The sequence below is a fragment of the Mytilus californianus genome, unplaced genomic scaffold (genome assembly GCF_021869535.1).
Source record: "Mytilus californianus isolate M0D057914Y unplaced genomic scaffold, xbMytCali1.0.p SCAF_11, whole genome shotgun sequence".
NCBI classification, from domain to species: domain Eukaryota; kingdom Metazoa; phylum Mollusca; class Bivalvia; order Mytilida; family Mytilidae; genus Mytilus; species Mytilus californianus.
In genome coordinates this window covers 11,789,201-11,812,226 of record NW_026262593.1, presented here as the reverse complement: position 1 = coordinate 11,812,226, position 23,026 = coordinate 11,789,201, and the positions used below count along the sequence as shown (strand labels likewise).

The 23,026-nt window shown below is 31.5% G+C and overlaps 1 protein-coding gene across 2 annotated transcripts in view; it reads right to left on the bottom strand.

Annotated features, from left to right (window-relative positions):
* LOC127719564 (F-box/WD repeat-containing protein 7-like) overlaps window positions 1-23,026 on the bottom strand; it is a 142,063-nt gene that overhangs the window by 88,316 nt on the left and 30,721 nt on the right. For both annotated transcript variants that reach the window (XM_052225783.1, XM_052225785.1), the window contains exons 10-11: window positions 8,986-9,108; window positions 7,545-7,698 (exon numbers count right to left, since the gene is read on the bottom strand). In XM_052225783.1, the coding sequence (XP_052081743.1) occupies window positions 7,545-7,698; window positions 8,986-9,108 (277 nt within the window). The remainder of the gene's footprint in view (window positions 1-7,544; window positions 7,699-8,985; window positions 9,109-23,026) is intronic.

Below are 23,026 nucleotides of genomic sequence, written 5' to 3'. Positions count from 1 at the left end.
ATTGAATATTGCATTGTATAAAGCATTGGTTGTAGTTGATTCAACTACCATTATGCACAAATAAAGATAGCTCCAATTTTCAAAGAAGACTTTGAAATATTTTTAGGTATGAAGGGTAAAAATTGCTTTAATTTATCAGTGGAAGGCAAAATTAAACATTGCATTGTATAAAGCATTGATTGTAGTTGATTCAACTATAATCATGTACAAAGGAAGATGACTCCAATTTTAAAAATTACTTGATATTAAGAAAAGAAAATGAAAAATTTAGCAATTTTTCCATTTGTAAAGGGCATAACTCTAGAACAGTAAAAGTGACAGCACCAAAATTCAAACTTGATTTGTATATTGTGATAATAATCATTGTGTATAAGTCTCATAACATTTGGTTGAGGCAAACTTAAGTTAGAGAACGGAAACGAAAAATTTAGCAATTTTAATTTTTCCATTTGTAAAGGGGCATAACTCTAGAACGGTAAAAGTAACGCCACCAAAATTCAAACTTGATCTGTATTTAGTGGTAATAAGCATTGTGTATAAGTTTCATAACATTTGGTTGAGGCAAACTAAATTTAGAGAACAGAAACCAACTTTGGGACGTACGTACGGATGGACGTACGTACAGAAGGACAAGAGTAAAACTTAATGCCCCCTCTGCTATGGCGGGGGCATAAAAAATTTGTTAGTGTGAAAATGAAAGAACACTGTTTTTGCACCTATATTCTTTGTAAATATATCATTCAGAAAGTAAAACATTGTCTTTTGACTACTGGTTAATTCAAAATTGATATGATTATATCAAATATTAAAATTTTTCATCTGTCATAAATTAACCTAATATGGCAAGTCCTAAGTAGGTCACTACTTAATCATAATTCTATAAATGTTGCAAAATTAGGCAAAAGAAATATAATTAGCTTTCATGTTTTTAATTTGGCTCACTGTATCACCTTTTTTTATTATTTAATGACATGCTCAAAATTTATTTGTGCCATGGACACTCCAATATAATTCAAAATGCACAAGTTAAAGCAAAATAAAAAAGGGAACCCTCCCTACAGGTGAGAATCCAGCCATTTTGAAACAAGAGGCTCTCAAGAGCCTGAATCGCTCACCTCCATTTCAGAGGAGTAGATTTTTAAATGTTAGCAAACTTGATGAACAAATTGTGTAAAATTGTCTTTAAAGGGCAATAACTCCTTAAGGGGTCAATTGACAATTTTGGTCATATTAACTTTTTTGTAGATCTTACTTTGCTGAACATTATTGCAGCTTACAGTTTATATATATCTATAATAATATTCAAAATAATAACAAAAAACTGCAAAATTTTGTTAAAACTACCAATTCGGTGGCAGCAACCCAACAATAGGTTGTTCGATTCGTCTGAAAATTTCAGGGCCGATAGATCTTGACCTATTAAACAATTTTACCCCCATGTCACATTTGCTCTAAAAGATTTAGTTTTTGAGATACAAGCTAAAAACTGCATTTGACCCTTATGTTCTATTTTTAGCCATGGCGGCCATGTTTGTCGATGGATACAAACTTCGGATAAAATTTATAAACAAGATACCCTAAGAAACATTTATTTAAAGTTTGAAGGTAATTGGCCCAGTAGTTTCAGAGGAGAAGATTTTTAAATGTTAGCAAACTTGATGAACAAATTGTGTAAAATTGTCTTTAAAGGGCAATAACTCCTTAAGGGGTCAATTGACAATTATGGTCATATTAACTTTTTTGTAGATCTTACTTTGCTGAACATTATTGCTGCTTACAGTTTATATATATCTATTATAATATTCAAAATAATAACAAAAAACTGCAAAATTTTGTTAAAACTACCAATTCGGTGGCAGCAACCCAACAATGGGTTGATCGATTCGTCTGAAAATTTCAGGGCCGATAGATCTTGACCTATTAAACAATTTTACCATGTCACATTTGCTCTAAAAGATTTAGTTATTGAGATATAAGCCAAAAACTGCATTTGACCCTTATGTTCTATTTTTAGCCATGGCGGCCATGTTTGTCATTGGATCAAAACTTCGGATACAATTTATAAACTAGATACCCTAAGGAACATTTAGTTAAAGTTTGAAGGTATTTGGCCCAGTAGTTTCAGAGGAGAAGATTTTTGAAATAGTTTACGATGACGACAATGACAGACAACGACGACAGATGATGGACGACGACGGACGCCAAATGATGGCATAAGCTCACATAGGGCCCTTTGGGCCCCGGTGAGCAAAAAAGGGGAAAAAGGGTTAGGGGGAGGTTTCCAACCCCTGAACACCATGAAACGTTAACAAAATTTAGAAAAAAAACCAAAAAAAATTGAAAAAAAAAGGGGGAAGGGGTTCCAACCCCTAGACACCCCCTCTGGATCTTCAAATGCCCTGTCAGATGAACAATTTTCAAAATTTATCTGAAGAGCTTATATCTTTGTTGTATTGCCCTTTGTTGAATAAATACAAAATGAAATACATGCACAATTACCAAAAATACTAAAAATCATATCAAACTGCAACCATTGCAGAATTGTCCAAGAATCATACCAACATGTTGTTTATTAAGTTAGCGTGACATCTTAAGTACACCAGTTGAACTTGATATTTTCCCATCCAATTAAATTGTGTAATATGTGATAATTTTTTCCATAGTTTATATCAAATATAAGCAATCTCCTTAATCTCTAGTCATTTTACTGAGGGGGTGGACAGGGGTAAGGAACATGGGAGTCAGAGGGTGGGAACCGAGGGGAAGAGGTGGAGTAAAAATTGGGATATTCTGGGGAATTAATTTTGACTGATGTTCGTCTTGGAGTAAGGAGGGAGGCAAGTGGGAGTAGAAGGGACATGAAAGTGGGTATCAGGGACCCCCTGTCCACCCCTCTTTAATTCTGTTTATCGTTTTTGTTTCCTATAGAAATAGAACTTTATGATGAACTGTGTTTACTTGTTTCAATATTTCTGAAATTGTTTTAACAATAGACCCTTGAAATACTTTATTATAATATATTACTGTAATAATAAATTGCTTCGCTGAGCGCAGCTGGATACGACCGCAGAGGTCCAACCCTGAACAGTTGGGTCAAAAATGGACACAATATTCACGCTTGATACAGGTCTGGATTTGGATTGTAATTAAATATTTGACACATAAAAGGTTTCTGAGACAGAATAACTGTAGTCAAAAAACTGAGAATAGGTTATATGATTTGAATTTATATTCAATTTTTTGCTTTTGCTTTTGTGCAATTCACTATGCTGTTGCGAATTGACCCTCCCCCCCAAAAAAAAATGTGTTACCCCCCCCCCCCCCCTTTTTATTTGAAAATTTTTTTTTTAAATTTCTGAAATCTAAAATTATAAAAAAATGTCCCCCCCCCTCACAATTTCTTTTTTACCCTCCCCCCCAACTTTTTCCAAAAAAAAAATTCTTTCCCTCAAGATATGGTCATAATCTCAATTCAAATTTCCAATGGAGTTTGCAACCATAATTACCCATTTAAATACATCATAAAAGTCTTAAAATAGAAAATGACATACATAATCATGGATAAAATTAATATTCCTTAATCAGGACCCCTTTTTGGCCCCTAATTCCTAAACTGTTAGGACTATAACCCTAAAAATCCATCCCAACCTTCCTTTTGTGGTTATAAACCTTGTGTTTAAATTTCATAGAATTCTATTTCCATTTACTAAAGTTATTGTCCGGAAACCAAATGTCTTCGGACGACGACGACGTGATACCAATATATGACAGCAAAATTTTTTGCGGTCGTATAAAAATCCGTTAAATATGAAAATTAACATTTGGAAAAAAAATAATTTGTTGTTATAAAGAAAACTGCCAAAGAATTTGATAGTTTCTTTAATTGATACATTTTAAAGCAAATTTCAAACTGAACTACAAAATTTCAATATATCTAGGTCTGTCTAAAATACCAGTTAGAAATTTTACCATGCAGTTAAAACTGGTTATATAATATATTCAAATTTATTCAATTTTATGTGCCATTTGTTACTTTTAAATGATAGTACAAAATAAAAGTACAGTTACGTGTTTAGTTTTTTTACACTGAGTTTCGTATCAAGTCATTGCTCTATAACAAGGACAAGGATAAGGTAAATCATGTATGTCAAAAATAAATCTAACTAATACAATGTCATTAAGTAAATGTAGAAAAACTGATATAGAAAATACTTGTTGTCTGAGGGTGTTGAAGGGGTCCAGGTGTACACAATTGGAAAGCACAAAACAAAAATAAAGTAAGACTCCTCTTGTAACCAGAAAATATTGAACCATAGACGTATTTTCACTTGTATGCAAATCTGTTCACCATTACTTAAAATCACACAAGTTTCCGTAAAATTTGACGTCATACCTGGTAGTTAAAAAGTGATTGTTGCTTGACATCAGAAGGTTATTCAGAGACAGATCTAAGGTCATTCTGAGACAAAATCCAGCTAAATGCCAAAAGTATAATTACTTTTATTAGCAAATAAATGAAGTGGACTTAGGGTGGGGGAACATGTTGCCAGGACCCCCCTTGGGATGGAACTACATTTATGGTTAATGTCGACTTTTTTCCTGTTCCACTACAAATGTTGGCTTGTTTGGGACCCCCTCTTTTCAAAATCCTGGATCCCCATCTCAATAAGTTATATTTCTTTTAAATTTTTAAAATCTATTTATTGAAATCTTTAATCAATATGAAGAAAAAAATTTTATATAAATTAACCTATTTATCTTATATTGATTGAAAAAATGACAAAAAATAAATTCAGAATGTGTCTATGGGTCACAGATACCCCTGCTTGTAAATATGCATGAGTCAACTTCAACATACAGATGCAGGATTCACATAGTTAAGACTGTTCTGTGATTATAAGCATTGTGTATAAGTTTCATAACATTTGATTTAACTAAAGTTAGAGGACGGAAACGAAAAATTCAGCATTTTTTATGTTTATAAAGGGGCATAACTCATGAACGGTATAAGTGACGCCACCCAATTTCAAACTTGATCTGTGTTTTGTGGTAATAAGCATTGCGTATAAGTTTTATAACATTTGGTTGAGGTAAACTAAAGTTAGAGAGTGGAAACCAATTTTGGGGACGTATGCGACTGACAGGACGGACGGACAAGGGTAACACTTAATGCCCCTCCACTTCGGCGGGGGCATAAAAACCAGACAAGATGGCAAGGCCTTTTATAACTTACTGTTTATTTTTTATATATGGAATTTACCAAAGGCTGTACAGTGCCCTTAAGTTGTATACATTATTGTCCCTTGGTATCTGGTTGAAAGTTGTCTCATTTGCAATCATACCACATCTCCTTATATTCTATATGAACAGAAGAAAATAAGGGATATTTGTTAATGAGAAAGTAACCCAACAATATAACAAATAATAATCTTATCTTTTGCAAGCTAACAAGGTGGGTGAGTAATACCTGGTAGAGTTTAAATATAAGGAGATGAGGTATGATTGCCAATGAGACAACTTATAATCAACCAAAGTTCAAATAAGGTGGATGTAAGCAATTATAGGCAACCGTACGGCCTTCAGAGTTTGAGTGTCTGTTTCTCAGCAAAATAAAACCTACTTAAAAAGTAGAAAAAGAATAGAGACAACAATTTACAGTCATTAGAAACCAAGGAAGATCACAAAATGAAGAGTTAAAGCCATAAAGTTATATAAAAGGACAATTAAAAATAGCTGATAAAAAACTTCATAGAGGTAGGAGAAATGGACTAGTGACAAATAAAAGTAACAAATAAGTTACAATCACAAAACTAAAACTAAAACTAAAACAGAAAACAGGAATTTATTTCTTGGACGGATGAAAAAAAACAAACTAAACGCCCCACTTCCCAGACATTAACATATAAAACTGTTCTTTTCATTATATAATCTCCTTATTCCTAAATATATGACACTGTGATATAAATAGACACAAGTTTCAATTTATATTCAATTCAAGTGCAGATCCCACTGATTTTTAATATCCCAAGCTTAATCTGTGTGAATTGCCATCTTCTATGAAGGCCCATTAAAATCAATCGTCTCTTTCATATAAATAATGTAATCTGGTAAAAAAGTGAAAAACTCATTTACAAAAATCAACTTTCAAGTACAAAAAATAAAAGTCGATAAAAATTTGCACTTTTGTGCTGAATACATGAATACATAGGGAATTAAGTCTGGAAAGGTGACGTCAAATATTTTCTATTTAAGGAAGTACAAGTTTCATGTTAACTATGCATGGTTGCATGGCTCTTTAAATGTCTGACTGGTAACAGCTTGGATGTTCTTAAAATCAATAAAACACTGCCAAACAATTGTAATATTTGAGTAAGGTCTTGATATTGCTTGAATCTGCAACATGAGTTAACTACATATGAAATTGTTGTCCATTTCTTGTATTTAATGCTATTACTTTGATTAATTTAAAGAGTAGTTTTCTCTGAATGTCACTAGTAAACTTCAAAGATACATAAACTTAAAATTTTTAATCAGACTATGAATTAAAGTATCTTATTATTAGAAATATGTAGTAAATAAATTACTCGTAATGCGGTTGAGGCAAATAATTTCAACTGTAGAATATCATATTCACCAAGGCTGCAGGCTGAGAACAATATCAAATTGTTTTTTATTTTGCTCATAAACTTAGAATAAGCTTTGATCATGATGTGATCTATTTGATTCTGTGATAAGTACTGCAACATTGTGTTCCCTGCATGAGCATTATTTTGAGTGAGGTGGACATTATAAAATTATTGCCTTCACATGAGGTGAATATCCCAATTGTTAATCCCAGACGTCTTCACGAGGCATTCTGTTACTATACTAATACTACATAATTGAAATTTTGTTCTCATTTTGGCTTATAAACTTTCTGACTTCAAAAGGTAAGCTTCTATCTTTTCAACCTTTCTAACCAGACATTTATTATTAGGTTTTGCTTCAGAATTGTACTTGATAATAATAGAGAATATAGTTTAGACAAATAAGAAGAATATATATATATATGTGTGAGGTAAATTACAATGTTTCACCAGAAGACATTACAGTAGACCTTCAGCCAAACAGAAAAGAGGGCAGCTGGGGATAGCTGGAATCCTATAAAAATGAAGTATTTTACTTATATACATCCCTTCACTGCAAATCATTTGCATTGAGCACACAACATTTAAGTTGGGAAGCAAGAAATAGCGTTCCTACATTTTGTCGTCATTATCCTTATCAACATTTAGGTTCGGTCTTCTGTTATAGTTTATTTATACACAGGGTTCCATTAAGAACATCTATTCTAAATTTATTGGACTAAATTGTTTTACTTTGCTCCAGTTCTTGCAAACAGGTAGAAATGCACTGTTAAATGAAGCCTCAAAAGTCGGTTTATGAGCCTCATTCATAGAGACTGGATGGTATATGGGTACCAGTCCTGATCATAAACCAGCAGAGTAAGCATGATAAAAAGCTTACTTCAAAATAATCAACAAACAGATGAAATTTTGTCCTACCTTTGGTCTGTGTTTGAAATCCAGACTTTGAGCTGTGTCCCTGCTGTGATTACAATGTCTTTGTTCCCTGACTCAGCATATGACAGTGACAATATTCTACCAGTATCTTCATCATCCAGTGTGGTCATGTAAGTCTCTTCTGGTAAATATCTCACTGGCAATAAGGATTATAGGTTATGGTTCAACATGCTATTATAGGATTTATATATAAACGCATTTTTAAAGGAATTTATTGGTGTATAAACTCGACCAATTCACTCACAAACAAATAATTCGGACTTTTATGATATGTTTGTGAGTGACTTGGTCCAGTTTATACACCAATAAATTCCTTTAAAAAGGCGTTTAAACCTTATAATTCTTTAAAATTGGAGATAAGGAATATATTTTTCCACACTCGTAACCTTTATCACACGTAAATTGTATATTTGTGTCCTTGAATAGGCCTGGCGTATGAATATATTTGTTGGTTAACGCAAAAATATGTACTCCATGAAATTTGCTATCTGATAAAAAATAAACTACAAAAACTCTTATTATCATTCCAACGAATGATTTTGTGTTTATTATTTAATTTAACGATTAACATGCAGTGAAAATAATTTTGTTAATGTCAGTGTTATTATCGCCGCCATCTTGTTTACGAAAAGAAGTACGGTCAACGTTGTCTATCGAAAAATAAACAACATCAAGATCAACTACCGGAAGTCCTCTCGACCAATCATATCAATGTATTCCCTTATATGCAAATCATTTAAGAATTATTAGTAGCTATTGTACTTTTAATTCAAAATCTCAAGAAATTTACAGGAATCACAGAAATGTCAATTTTTGTCTGACAAACTTCTTATTCATGTAGAAAAATAACATTCCAGACAAAATTTGACATTTGTAAAATCTTATAACTCTTTAAAGAGGGGCGGAAGGACCTTTTTCAGGATGTTGGGATTGGGCCTTTATGTTTGCGGGAATTCAGGATTAGGCATTTATTTTCGCATGGTCAGGTTTTACATCTTTTGGGACTTGGGAATTAATGATTTATTTTACGGGATCCGGGAATCAATGCTTTATTTTTTCGAGAATTCGGGATGACACCCCTCCTACTGCCCCTCTAAGAAGTTTGACATTTTCCAAATCTCAAAACTGAGTACAAAAACTTTGCAAATCCACCAAAGTAAACTTCCAGTTGCTGAATGAAAAAGAAAGATTCTCTGATTTTCTAAAGATAAATATTGTAAAATTCTTTAATATAATTCACAAATCCAAAAATTTATTGACAACTTTTTAAAACAATTCATAACTTCAAATATTGCACAAAAACCTGGCCATAGTTAAAAACAGTTTAGTTGGCCACCATATGAATGTCAGTAGAACCCTAATAATGTATAAAGCATTGAAAATTATAATGATCATATTCATATTTTTATTTCAAATACTATACCATTTACATATCCTGCTCCATTATCTAAACTGTATGCAGACGACACCATAATATTACCATGGCAACTCAGACTGTCTGTGATACCAAAGTCTTCACTGTGGTTGATTAGTTTATGGACCAGTCCTTAAAAGGAAAAAAAAGAAAAGGGTAAAATCTGAAAGATACAAACGCTGCTTTGTTAAGGTCTTAATTGAAAAATAACTAATGACCATGACAACAGACATACTAACACTATATAAGACTGAAAATGAGCTTAATATAAACCAGCAAAAAAGAAAAATAATATGTCTGGGACAAGCTTTACAGACAATAAATACTCTATGACATATAGACTGTTTTAATTAGAATTCCTTCATGCTTTTTGTCTACATGTGATTGGAGATTTTGTCTCAAATCTCAGTGTCCTCTAGGTTCTCAAGGTTATATAAAAGCTACCAATGATTGTATTTATCTTTGTTTTTGTCAATTTGGGAATATGATGGATTATTGATTATTGCTTGCTTAAAGTCCAGTGGTAATTAATTCCTTTCTTATGCAGTAGGAGAAACTATTAACAATCTTGTCCATGCAAGGTTGGACAACTGGGATGAAGATGAAAATTTGAACTACCACTGGAAAACAATGGGATATTGGTTAGTCTCTGGCAGCAGGTCATATTTAGAAATATGAAAAATAAGATAATTGCACATGCTATATTTAGAATGTATCAGATTTCCGGCGTAAACATTCTTATGAATGGTGGTTGAAACATTGAAAAAAGCTATCCCCTCTAAATTTGGGGTACCAACTTTCAAACCAATTTTCTTGGCAGCTCTGAAATCCTATTTAATAAAACTATATTGGAATATAATCGGATTTCTGATGAAAACATTCTCACAGGTTGCAAAATTCTTTTCGAATTGGAAAAAAAACCATGTTGTATAAATTGGAATTGGGAGTTCCCACTATCAAATCTTATGTCAAGACAGTTCTGAAATCCTAGGGGTTTTATGTATTGCTTTATTTTATAACTTTTATATATGAAACTACATTGTGATAGTTTAAGATTTCTGGCCAAAAAAATACATAAGGTTAGAAAATTTTCGTCAAAATCTGTTCAAAATACTATAGCTTTTTTAAATTGGAAAGGAGTACCCACTTTCTAAGCTGTTGTCTCAACAGTTCTGAAATCCTAGGGGTTCTAGGTAGTCTTTAATTTATAGCTATTATAAAATTCTGCATTGTGATGAGATCCAACTTCTTGCTAAAATATTTGTCAGAACCTTTGATATATGCCTGCCTGGTGGCTTCTGTAAATTGAACTTATGAACCCATTGTCTATTAGATTTTTAAGGATCAGATTTGTGATAAAAAAGCATTCCAAAGGCCTGAAAAAAGTTTCAACCTAATCTTTGATATATGCAATGTATATTATCTAAATTCATGAAATTGAAAGTCAGACATTGTAAAATATACTGCTTTGTTTAAGAATGTACAAATTCAAAATTACTCCTACCAAACAGAAAATGATTACATGTAGGTTTAGGGGGAGGGTTGAGTGCTCACAAATATGTTTAATTCTCCCACATTATTTATGTGCCTGTCCCAAGTCAGGCTCCTGTAATTCAGTGGTTGTCGTTGGTTTATGTCTGTAATATTTGTTTTTCATAATACTTGTATGAATTAGGCTGTCAGTTTTCTTGTTTGAATTGCTTCACATTTTTCATGACCAATTGTAAGATAGTTTTATTCTAGGAGAATTGCGGGATGAGAACTGCTGGATAGCTTGACCCTAGTTTTTCTGGACTAATTAGGCAGTAATTAAATCAATTTTAATATAAAAGGTCAAGTGTGTCAACTGTTGGTGAATGTGCAATCTGTTTATATTTAACAAATGTGTTTTTCTTAAGTGTTACTATGTGTACTGAAGGAAAACAGAATTTATTGAAAGGAAAGAAACAGCATGTCGGATATCCATTCTGATTTTTAATGCATAAAGGTAAGGCTTAAATAATCACAGATCTACATTGATCTTGTTATAAAATAAAAAATATGCAATCAGTTCCAAGCCATTGAGGGTAGACCAAATCTGAAACACAATCAATTCTAAAGACATTGAGGATAGACCAAATCTAAAACACAATCAATTCTAAAGCTACAGAGGGTAGATCAAATCTGAAACACAATCAATTCTAAAGCTTATATATATATGGAGGGTAGATCAAATCTGAAACATAATCAATTCTAAAGCCATTGAGGATAGATCAAATCTGAATCTTTTAATGTCAAGGTAGCTGTTAGTGACACAACACACCAACACACAAACTCTCAGAAATCTTCACATGCATTTATTATTGTGATAAATTTACCGATTTCATTAACTGTTGCAAAAAAAAATAATGCTTGGAAAATTTGAAATGCAAGTTTATATTTTGGCTTAACCTATATTGTCACATGACGGTTGCATTTGTTTGCAATAATAATATAATCACTTATATTTCTGAATTCACAATATTCAATACAACAAACAAGTCATAACAAACTTTAGCTTCTAATTACAGCGACAAAATAGAACCTCGATGAGCTGGATTATAGTTCCATCTCTAGTGTGTTTTATTTCTGTTGTGATATAAAATAATCTAAAGTTAGTTTAGTACAGTAGACAACAGATTATAAGTAATAGATCAAGTTAAAATATTTTGTTACAATATATTCAAAGTACATTATTTCACTTTTGACAATAATTTTGTAAGGAACATAATATGTTTAATACTACAATATTCTATACTGGGAATTATAGATTGATTCAACTAAGAGAAAAAAACCAACTTAATCTTATAGGATTTAATTCATGTTTAATTTGTACTTATTAAACCTATTTATAATATGGTGGAATCTAAGGACTTTCTAATTAATTTTGGGTCATTTGCATTTTAATTTTAACATTAAACTTACATTATAAACTAAGACAACAACAATACTTATATAAAACCTGTCAAAACCTGAGGGTGTAATTTGCATATGAATTTTGCCTGAAATTTTTGGGAAACAGATTGACTAACTTTTCGTTTACCACATGTGCTTGTACTGAAAGATTGATTGATTGATTGGTGTTTAACACCACTTTTAGCCATGTGCTTGTGCTATTTCGTGGTGGTCAGTTATTATTGGTGGAGGAAGCTGCAGTGCCCATAGAAAACCACAGACCTTTGATAGGAAACCTGACAATCCTAGTCAATTAAGATTAGAGTTGAAGCACATGCCACGTGCCTGATTTGAACTTACAACCTCAGTGTTGACAGGCTAGTGATACAGTAGTTGGACTACTTAGACCACTCGGCAACCAAAACCCCTTGTACTGAAAGAAATGCAGAATTATATCATTTTCCCAATCATCAAACTTTTACAAATGTTTTTATAAATGGTAATTTTCAAACAAATCATTTCTAGTTATACTTGATACCTGAATAAGCCTCACTGGTTTTACTTCAGAAAAAAGAGAAACAAGAAGAGGTTTATTTTCATGGAGTTTATTCAAATATATTTAGACACCACACAGCGCAAGTTAAGGTGAACAAACATGGTAAGCAGATACTATCAATTGATTCTGAAAGATTTTTTTTTTTTTTTACACCAAATCATTTAACAAATGTTATGGCAAAGTTTATTAACTAATAGGAACACATGGACAACAAAAAAACAAAAAAAAACAAATAAACATTGCTCTATCATCTCACTTATTTCACATGTGCTCCATTATTCTGTGTTGATTGTTTTTTAAGGTCACAATTGGCAGATATTTTTGTCAATTGTATCTTATGGATTCATAATTAAGGTGGTTACCCCAACACCTTGACTAATATTAATTTGGCTCGTTTAATTTTCATAAAATTTTGACAAAATGTTTACTTTGACCCTTTGACAAAAATATAAAAATTTCAAAAAATTTGAACCAACCACTTTATCAGAAAAATTTCATTGGTTATATAGCAGTTTGACAAACACTAATTTTGATCATTGAGAAGCTTAATATTTCCTAAACAATACAACGTGATTAAAACGTTTAGCTGATTTTTAAAGAGTAATCTCCCTGTAGTGTTAGGTACCACCTTAATATAAAAAAAAAAACATAAACTGAGGACTTAGGTTAATATATATGCAAGCATTGGTTCAATAATTTACTTAACATTATAATAACTAGAAACTCATTTCATGTGAATTTAAAATAACATTGATGATCAACATTTTACTTTGTTTGAAGAAGTCTGATTATAAAGCCAGCCCCCACTATCTACTTGTGTTTAAAGGAAATGCAAGTGGAAAGTGGGGGCTGGCTTTAGTCAAACTGTGTTAAGAGGTTAACTGTCGCCCAAAATGCAATATGACAATTGGCAATAAATGGCATTCCCAACCTCATCAAATGAAACAAAAATGTATATAGAGGTGAAATATTATTTGGTTTCAATAATAACATAAGTAACTCAACCATAAAATAAAGGTCATTGTGACCATATTGTAGTAAAGCTCTGCACTCCTCTTGTAGTCAATACGGTACAACTCAGTTCTGTATCTTAAGGTCATTTGACTTACTTACTTTTTATGCTTGAATAAATTTGTGCTCATTCCTGGGAAAGCCAATAAATAATCTCACGGAAATGATTGATTGTTGGTGTTTTAACACCAATCTCACGGAAATGATTGATTGTTGGTGTTTTAACACCAATCTCAAGGAAATGATTGATTGTTGGTGTTTTAACACCAATCTCAAGGAAATGATTGATTGTTGGTGTTTTAACACCAATCTGACGGAAATGATTGATTGTTGGTGTTTTAACACCAATCTCAAGGAAATGATTGATTGTTGGTGTTTTAACACCAATCTCAAGGAAATGATTGATTGTTGGTGTTTTAACACCAATCTGACGGAAATGATTGATTGTTGGTGTTTTAACACCAATCTGACGGAAATGATTGATTGTTGGTGTTTTAACACCAATCTCACGGAAATGATTGATTGTTGGTGTTTTAACACCAATCTCAAGGAAATGATTGATTGTTGGTGTTTTAACACCAATCTCACGGAAATGATTGATTGTTGGTGTTTTAACACCACTTTCAGTACTATTGGCTATGTGAGGTGGTCAGTTTTTATTTGTGGTTGAAGGAGTGCACCGTGCAGAGAACGTTTGATCTTCGATCTTAGGCAGGAAAATTGACAATCCTAGTCAAGTAAGATTGGAGTCCAACACACCTGCCACGTGCGGGGTTCAAACTCACAACCTCAGTGTTGATAGGCTAATGATACAGTATATGAACTACTTAGACCACTTGGCCACCGAGGTCCCCCTCAAGGAAATGTACACATTTTCCACAAAAGGCATTAGACATATATATATATGCAAAAATACACAACTTAATTAAACTCTCTCAAGTAACTAAATTGAAGTTAAACTGAGTCAGTACAATATAGTTGTATCATAATGGTGTAAAACTATCGATATAATTCACACTGGGTTTCAAAGGAAGACAATCTTTTGGTTATTTGTGTTGTTGGGTTGCTGTCTCATTGATGTGTACCCCTTATATATAGAATAACCATACATTGTCTCCAAATATACATTTTATTTATACAAGGCTTAGAAACAGGTAGAGAGCGAAGCTTTGCCGAGCATTTCTATCCTGTTTTGAGCCGAGTACAAATAAAATTTATATTTAGAGACAATGTATGGTTATTCTTTATATACTGCAACTTCTACAACTGTTCCAAAATATTTTTTAGAGTAAAAACAATCAGTTTTTAATTTGGAGAGAACGATGTAAAAATTCCGCGAACCTGTACTTTTAATGACGTCATAAATAAAACTCATTGTTAAAATGAAACTCATTGTCAACGTGATAACAAGGCAATATACGGTCAGTGACTGTATATCATAAATGATTATACGGTCAATGCAATTTGACTGCACAAATAGCACAGTTGCAGTATATAATCTATTAATCTCAATTCTACATGAGATTACCCAAAGACACATATCTCTATAACACTCTAAATGCTGTACAATTCTACATGAGATTACCCAAAGACACATATTTCTATAACACTCTCAATACTGTACAATTCTACATGAGATTACCCAGACACATATTTCTATAACACTGACTCAATGCTGTACAATTCTACTTGAGATTACCCAAAGACACATATTTCTATAACACTGACTCAATGCTGTACAATTCTACTTGAGTTTACCAAAAGACACATATTTCTATAACACTGACTCAATGCTGTACAATTCTACTTGAGATTACCCGAAGACACATGTTTCTATAACACTGACTCAATGCTGTACAATTCTACTTGAGATTACCCAAAGAAACATATTTCTATAACACTGACTCAATGCTGTACAATTCTACTTGAGATTACCCAAAGACACATATTTCTATAACACTGACTCAATGCTGTACAATTCTACTTGAGATTACCCAAAGACACATATTTCTATAACACTGACTCAATGCTGTACAATTCTACTTGAGATTACCCAAAGACACATGTTTCTATAACACTGACTCAATGCTGTACAATTCTACTTGAGATTACCCAAAGACACATATTTCTATAACACTCTCAATGCTGTACAATTCTCCATGAGATTACCCAAAAACACATATTTGTATAACACTCTCAATGCTGTACAATTCTACATGGGATCACCCAAAGACACATATTTCTATAACACTCTCAATGCTGTACAATTCTCCATGAGATTACACAAAGACACATATTTCTATAACACTCTCAATGCTGTACAATTCTCCATGAGATTACACAAAGACACATATTTCTATAACACTGACTCAATGCTGTACAATTCTCCATGAGATTACCCAAAGACACATATTTCTATAACACTCTCAAGGCTGTACAATTCTACATGAGATTACCCAAAGACACATATTTCTATAACACTCTCAATGCTGTACAATTCTCCATGAGATTACCCAAAGACACATATTTTTATAACACAATGCTGTACAATTCTCCATGAGATTACCCAAAGACACATATTTCTATAACACTCTCAATGCTGTACAATACTCCATGAGATTACCCAAAGACACATATTTCTATAACACTGACTCAATGCTGTACAATTCTCCATGAGATTACCCAAAGACACATATTTCTATAACACTCTCAATGCTGTACAATTCTCCATGAGATTACCCAAAGACACATATTTCTATAACACAATGCTGTACTCATGCACATATATCATACTGTGAATTCTAACATTTTCTTAGACTGAGAAAAAATTGCATTTTCGGGGTTATATGATTTTGTGGTTTTGCCAAAGTCTGCATATAAGAGTATAGAAAATTTGTACTTCCTTGACCATTTGAAATCAAAGTTTACCTTCAACCATGATATCCATGAAAATTGGAATCCCACAAATAATAATGAATCCACAGTAAGATATATAATACCTTAAAAAAAATCAAGATTTTTTATCTTGCAAATTTAGTTATATTGTTGGCCATGAGAAGTAGACATTTAAAGCTAAAAAAAAAAAATTGGTCCTTTATGAGAATGTTTTAAACAATGAATTATCTGAATCTGGAATAATTTTGAATTCTGGAAAATTGATAAGAAATGTATAATGAAAACTGAGTGCATGACTAACCCTATTTACTTGGGTTAGTTTTCATCATACATTTCTTATCAATTTTCCAGAATTAAAAATTATTCCAGATTCAAACAATTCCTTGTTTTAACCTAGATCATAAAATAACCCACTAAATGCTTTGAAAACCAGAACCTTAGAACCTAATTGAATGTATCTATAATTAGAACCAGTTGTTTAAGCAGGTTATATGTATTGATTATGATACATCTGTTCATATGTAGGTGAAAAACCCACTGACAATCTTCTTAATTCAAATATTATATAAGAAAATGTGTAAGTATAGCTGGGAATGTCAAAACCGCAAAAAGAGAAAAAGGGATTGATAACCTTCTAACTGGTTTAGGAGGAGTTGCAGATAAAACGATGAACCCCTTCATAAATAAATAAAGGTCAATCTTTTGTTATGAAAAACCTTAAAAGTCATAGAAATAAAAAAAAATTATGATATGCACAATGGCATTAAATTGTTATTGAAAACTTCAGTATCAGGTTTGAAGTTCAATGGACACAAAATTCAATCTGGCAGTCATTGCATGCTAACATATTTTGTAATAGAAAACAAGCAAACAAAATTGTTTGTATCTAAAAATAAAGTGGAGTTCAACAATAACATTATGTTGTTATGATTTTATAAAATATTCCTGTTAAAATTTAGAAGAATAATGAATGGTTGAAGGTGAACAAGGATCAAAATAAACCAATCCTTCACTGCAGGATGTATAACAATTACAACAAGGCCTTCAACAAATAATGTCCACAAATAATTACTTAATGAATTTTAGGAGATTTTGTGTCATGTACCTACTTTAACGGAAGATACACTGAAAAGTATGTCACATTAAAACTGTATACCTTCTATGTTAACAAGAGCATTCTTTTACATTTTATTTAATGCATTAAAGGGGTGGTTTCAAGGTGGGGTGGATTTGCCATCCCCCCTTATTTTGCCTAAACATCACTAAGAAATAAAAGTAACAAATAATGCTGACATGGAAGCTAAAACAGAGTTTCAGTATTCGACTTATAAAGTTTTTGATTACACTCTTTACCAATAGTTAATATCTTAACTGTTTCTAATCCTATCCAGTTAATTTGGACTTTTAATTTCTGAAATTGCATTCAAGTATAATTTGTTTTTATGTTCTAAATTCAAAGAGTATATATAACCTTGTAGACACATTTGTCCTTCACAAATTAAACCTTGTTTAAAGTAATATAATATCCTTATTAAAATTTCATTGAAAGACATGATCTTGACACAAGAATGTCAAGGGGTGTATTCTTCTATTTCTCATAGAATTCAATACCAAATACAATATCCGTTTCAAAATTCAAGGCCTTTATGTAAATTTCTTACAAATTTTTTAAAAAAATTTTATAAAGAAAAATTCCTCAGTACTTATTTTTCCTATACGTTATAAGTACATGAACTAGTAATTCTCTCTTCCTAATATAAAGTTCCTTTAATGGGACATTTAAAATCTTTTATAACTAAATACTGAATTGACAAGAACACTTTAAACCCTTCAAGGTTAAAAATATTCAAACATGACATAGATTTTATGAAATGACATATAAAAATATTCTTATTTAAACGACATTTATTTTAAGGTTTGTACATCATAAATAGATTTCTTAGACATACAAATATTTTAAACATTCTTTTTGAGTGTATATATGAGTAATAAATCATTCAAGCATGAAGGACAAAATCCAAATTTACTTGAAATGGGTCTAGTACGCCTAAACTGAGGAAATATAATTCTAAAAACATTCTTTGCAAAAATAAAATTTGTAAATTTGACTTGATAAATTAAATTCATGTTTAAAATTTCATAACATTCTTTAATAAAACAAAGCATTCAATTAGATTTTGCAGATTAATATGCCCTAAAATAATAAATAAATTACCCCCCCCCCCCCCCCCATTTTATTCTGAACTTTGAATCTGATCTTGCTTAATGATCAAATCTGTGCAAGGGGATAATATTATTGCAATGTCATCTTAATCACAAAATACATGAAGTAAGGGATAATAAACCCCCTGCAAACATTTCTGACTTCACACTCAGAGCCTTTATTTTTAAGGAGCTATAACACTGCAACTAACTAATGAAAGGTAGTAGTACAAATATACCTTAGTTGGGAATAATACAGTATTCATTGACACAACACTAAGTCAATAGTAAAGTCATTGTTTCTGCTAATTCAATTTTTATGCTGAATAATACTGATCAAGGCAACATGGAGTTGAGTACTCACAAAACTAGTATAACTTATTTGATTTTGTGTCAACTTCTCAATGGGGGAATGTCATAAGTTTCTATAATCATATCTACTATGATTTTCAATGAATTCCATTTTAATCCCTTTGGAATGCCTGTTTTTAGGTATTTAGTTTAAATAATGGAGGATTTCCACCTTGCACAGGGAAAATCCTTCATAAATCCACAATTGGCAGGTGAGGCTTTCTTGTGATCATACATTGAAACTGTGATCACTTAGAACCATAATTGGTTTTACTGAGTTTTTCATTTTGATAGTCACCAAAAATATAAAAATTTAAATTAAATGTATCAAATGCATATTAATCATATTTAAAATAATAATAAAATGCTTCGCTGGGGCGCAGCTTGATACGACCGCAGAGGTCGAACCCTGAACAGTTGGGGCAAGTATGGACACAACATTCAAGCTTGATACAGCTCTGAATTTGGATGGTTATTAAATATTTGACACAGCATGGGTTTCTGACACAGAAAGAATGTGGTCTAAGAACTTGAATTTTTTTAATTTACCTATTATGGTCCAATGTCAAAAATCAAAATACATGGTTAGATTCAGCATATCAAAGAACCCCATATATTCAATTTTTGTTAAAATCAAACAAAAAGTTTAATTTTGGACCCCAACTTGGACAAACTTGAAAACTGGGCCCATAATCAAAAATCTAAACATATGTTTAGATTCAGCATATCAAAGAACCCCAAGAAATCAATTTTTGCTAAAATCAAACTAAGTTTAATTTTGGACCCTTTAGACCTTAATGTAGACCAATTTAAAAAACAGGACTTAAAATTAAAAATCTAAATACACGGTTAGATTTGGAATATCAAAGAACCCCAATAATTCAATTTTTGATGAAATCAAACAAAGTTTAATTTTGGACCCTTTTGACCTCAATATGAACCAATTTGATAGCGGGGCCCACAAATAAAAAATCTAAATTCATGGTTAGATTCAGCATATCAAAGAACCCCATATATTCAATTTTTGTTGAAATCAAAAAAATTTTAATTTTGGACCCCAACTTGGACCAACTTGAAAACTGGGCCCATAATCAAAAATCTAAACACATGTTTAGATTCAGCATATCAAAGAACCCCAAGAATTCAATTTTTGTTAAAATCAAACTAAGTTTAATTTTGGACCCTTTGGACCTCAATGAAGACCAACTTAAAAAACGGGACCCAAATTAAACATCTAAAAACACGGTTAGATTTGGCATATCAAAGAACCCCAATAATTCAATTTTTGATGAAATCAAACAAAGTTTAATTTTGGACCCTTTTGACCTCAATATGAACAAATTTGATAGCGGGGCCTACAAATAAAAAATCTAAATACATGGTTAGATTCAGCATATCAAAGAACCTCATATATTCAATTTTTGTTGAAATCAAACAAAGTTTAATTTTGGACCCCAATTTGGACCAACTTGAAAACTGGGCCCATAATCAAAAATCTAAATACATGTTTAGATTCAGCATATCAAAGAACCCCATATATTCAATTTTTGTTGAAATCAAACAAAGTTTAAATACTGGACCCTATCTTGGACCAACTTGAAAACTGGGCCCATAATCAAAAATCTAAACACATGTTTAGATTCAGCATATCAAAGAACCCCAAGAATTCAATTTTTGTTAAAATCAAACTAAGTTTAATTTTGGACCCTTTGGACCTTAATGTAGACCAATTTAAAAAACAGGACCCAAAATTAAAAATCTAAATACACGGTTAGATTTGGAATATCAAAGAGCCCCAATAATTCAATTTTAGATGAAATCAAACAAAGTTTAATTTTGGACCCTTTTGACCTCAATATGAACCAATTTGATAACGGGGTCCACAAATAAAAAATCTAAATACATGGTTAGATTCAGCATATCAAAGAACCCCATATATTCAATTTTTGTTGAAATCAAACAAAGTTTAATTTTGGACCCCAATTTGGACCAACTTGAAAACTGGGCCAAAAAAAAAAAATCTAAATACATGTTTAGATTCAGCATATCAAAGAACCTCATATATTCAATTTTTGCTAAAATCAAACAAAGTTTAATTTTGGACCCTTTGGACCTTAATGTAGACTATTTTGAAAACTGGACCCAAAATTAAAAATCTAAATACACTGTTAGATTCGGCATAACAAATAAATAAATGTGATCAAAGATTTTACAAATCTAATGCGCCATACTGTGCAATTAAAGATTACTTCTTGAAATTTTTCAATATTTGAAATTTGAAAAAAAAATAATATTTGAAGAATAATTCTTTTTAATTTCTGAAATCTGAAATGAGAAAAAATTGACCCCCCACAATTTCTTTTTACCCCCCCCCCCCCTTTTTTCCCCCAAAAAATTCTTTCCCTCAAGATATGGTCATAATTTCAATTCAAATTTCCAATGGAGTTGGCAACCATAATTACCCATTTAATTTTATCATAGTGCTAACTTAATCTATTTTATAATAGAATTAAAAATATAGTGTCAAATCTTTCATATAGATTTTTTTGTAAAATAAAATGATGCAACATTTGCAGATATTTTTACTGGTCTTCCTTTATAAATATGCATTTCTTTAAACATAATTTAAAAGCAGTGTAAGGGAAGTAACCAAAACGTTGTATTTGGATTACCTCCCTTACACTGTTTTAAATTATCTTTATTGTTCATTAACCATTACTTTATACATAATTTAAAAGCAGTGTAAGGGAGATAATTTCAATGATGTATTTGATTTATCTCCCTTACACTGCTTTAAATTATGTTTTGTACTAAAGTATTTGTCCATTAACCAGGACAACCTTGTTTTTCCCCCTTTTTTGCCCCTAATTCCTAAACGGTTTGAGCCATAACCCCCCAAAGCAAATCCTAACCATCCCTTTGTGGTATGGAAACTTGTAGTATAATTTCAGAGAGATCCATACACTGTTCAACAGTTATAGTCTGGAAACTAGAAAATGCTTATTTTTGGCCCCTTTTTGGCCCCTAATTCCTTAACTGTTGGTACCATAACCCCCAAAATCAATCCCAACCTTCCTTTTGTGGTATTTAACCTTATGGTAAAATTTCAAAAAGATCCATTCACTTAAACTAAAGTTAGAGTGCGAAAACCAATGTGTATTCGGACGACGACGACGACGACGCCGGACGACGACGACGACGACGCCAACGTCATACCAATATACGACCACAAAAATTTTTTTGCGGTCGTATAAAAACTACCTATCGTTTAAAACTTAATTGCATTAATTTTATCAAAAGTGTTTATCAATAAATCTCTCTATTATTGAAAACAATCTCATTTTTTCTGGCTGACCTTCATTTTTTTACAAGTACAGTCAGGTTATATGTTTACTGGCGTAAAACAACATATATTTTAAAACAGATGACTTGCATACATAAAAAATCAGTTAACCTTATCACACCTCAGCTGTCACACCTGATAGACTTTTTATGAAAGTCAATACCCACGTAAAATATTCTATATATGATTGATACATTTTTTTTTATCATTTATCATAAAGGATTAGATATTGATACAAAAATAGATTGCTGATGAAATTTAACAACAGTTAGAGCCATAAATTGTGTTCTTTTTTCAGAAGTGTGTTCAATCATAGGCAAAACAAGAACCTACAATGAACTTATCTACAAGTTCATAGTACCATAAATCTCCCATTTTACTGTTGTTTGAATGAATTTAATTTCTGATTTGTCTCTCTGTGTCCAAATATAACATGACTTAGATTTATTAAGAAGAAGTGCTGACCCAGTTACCAATTATAACGAAAAGATGTCAATTATGGTAAAAATGAAAAAAAACATGAATTATGGTAAAAATATCACCATGAAACTCAAAATAAATTTTTATAACTTGAAATATGAAACTGTGTCATGTGTGCGTTGCATATTTAATTATGTACAAAACTGCTTGTTAAACCATCATCTTGTATTGTATTTCTTGTATATATTCCAATATAAAACAATACAATTTAGAGAGAAAAGAAAAAAAAACAACAGAAAATCTTAACAAATATATATCTAAATATAAATTTTTCAATTTAATAGTTTTTAGATAAATTA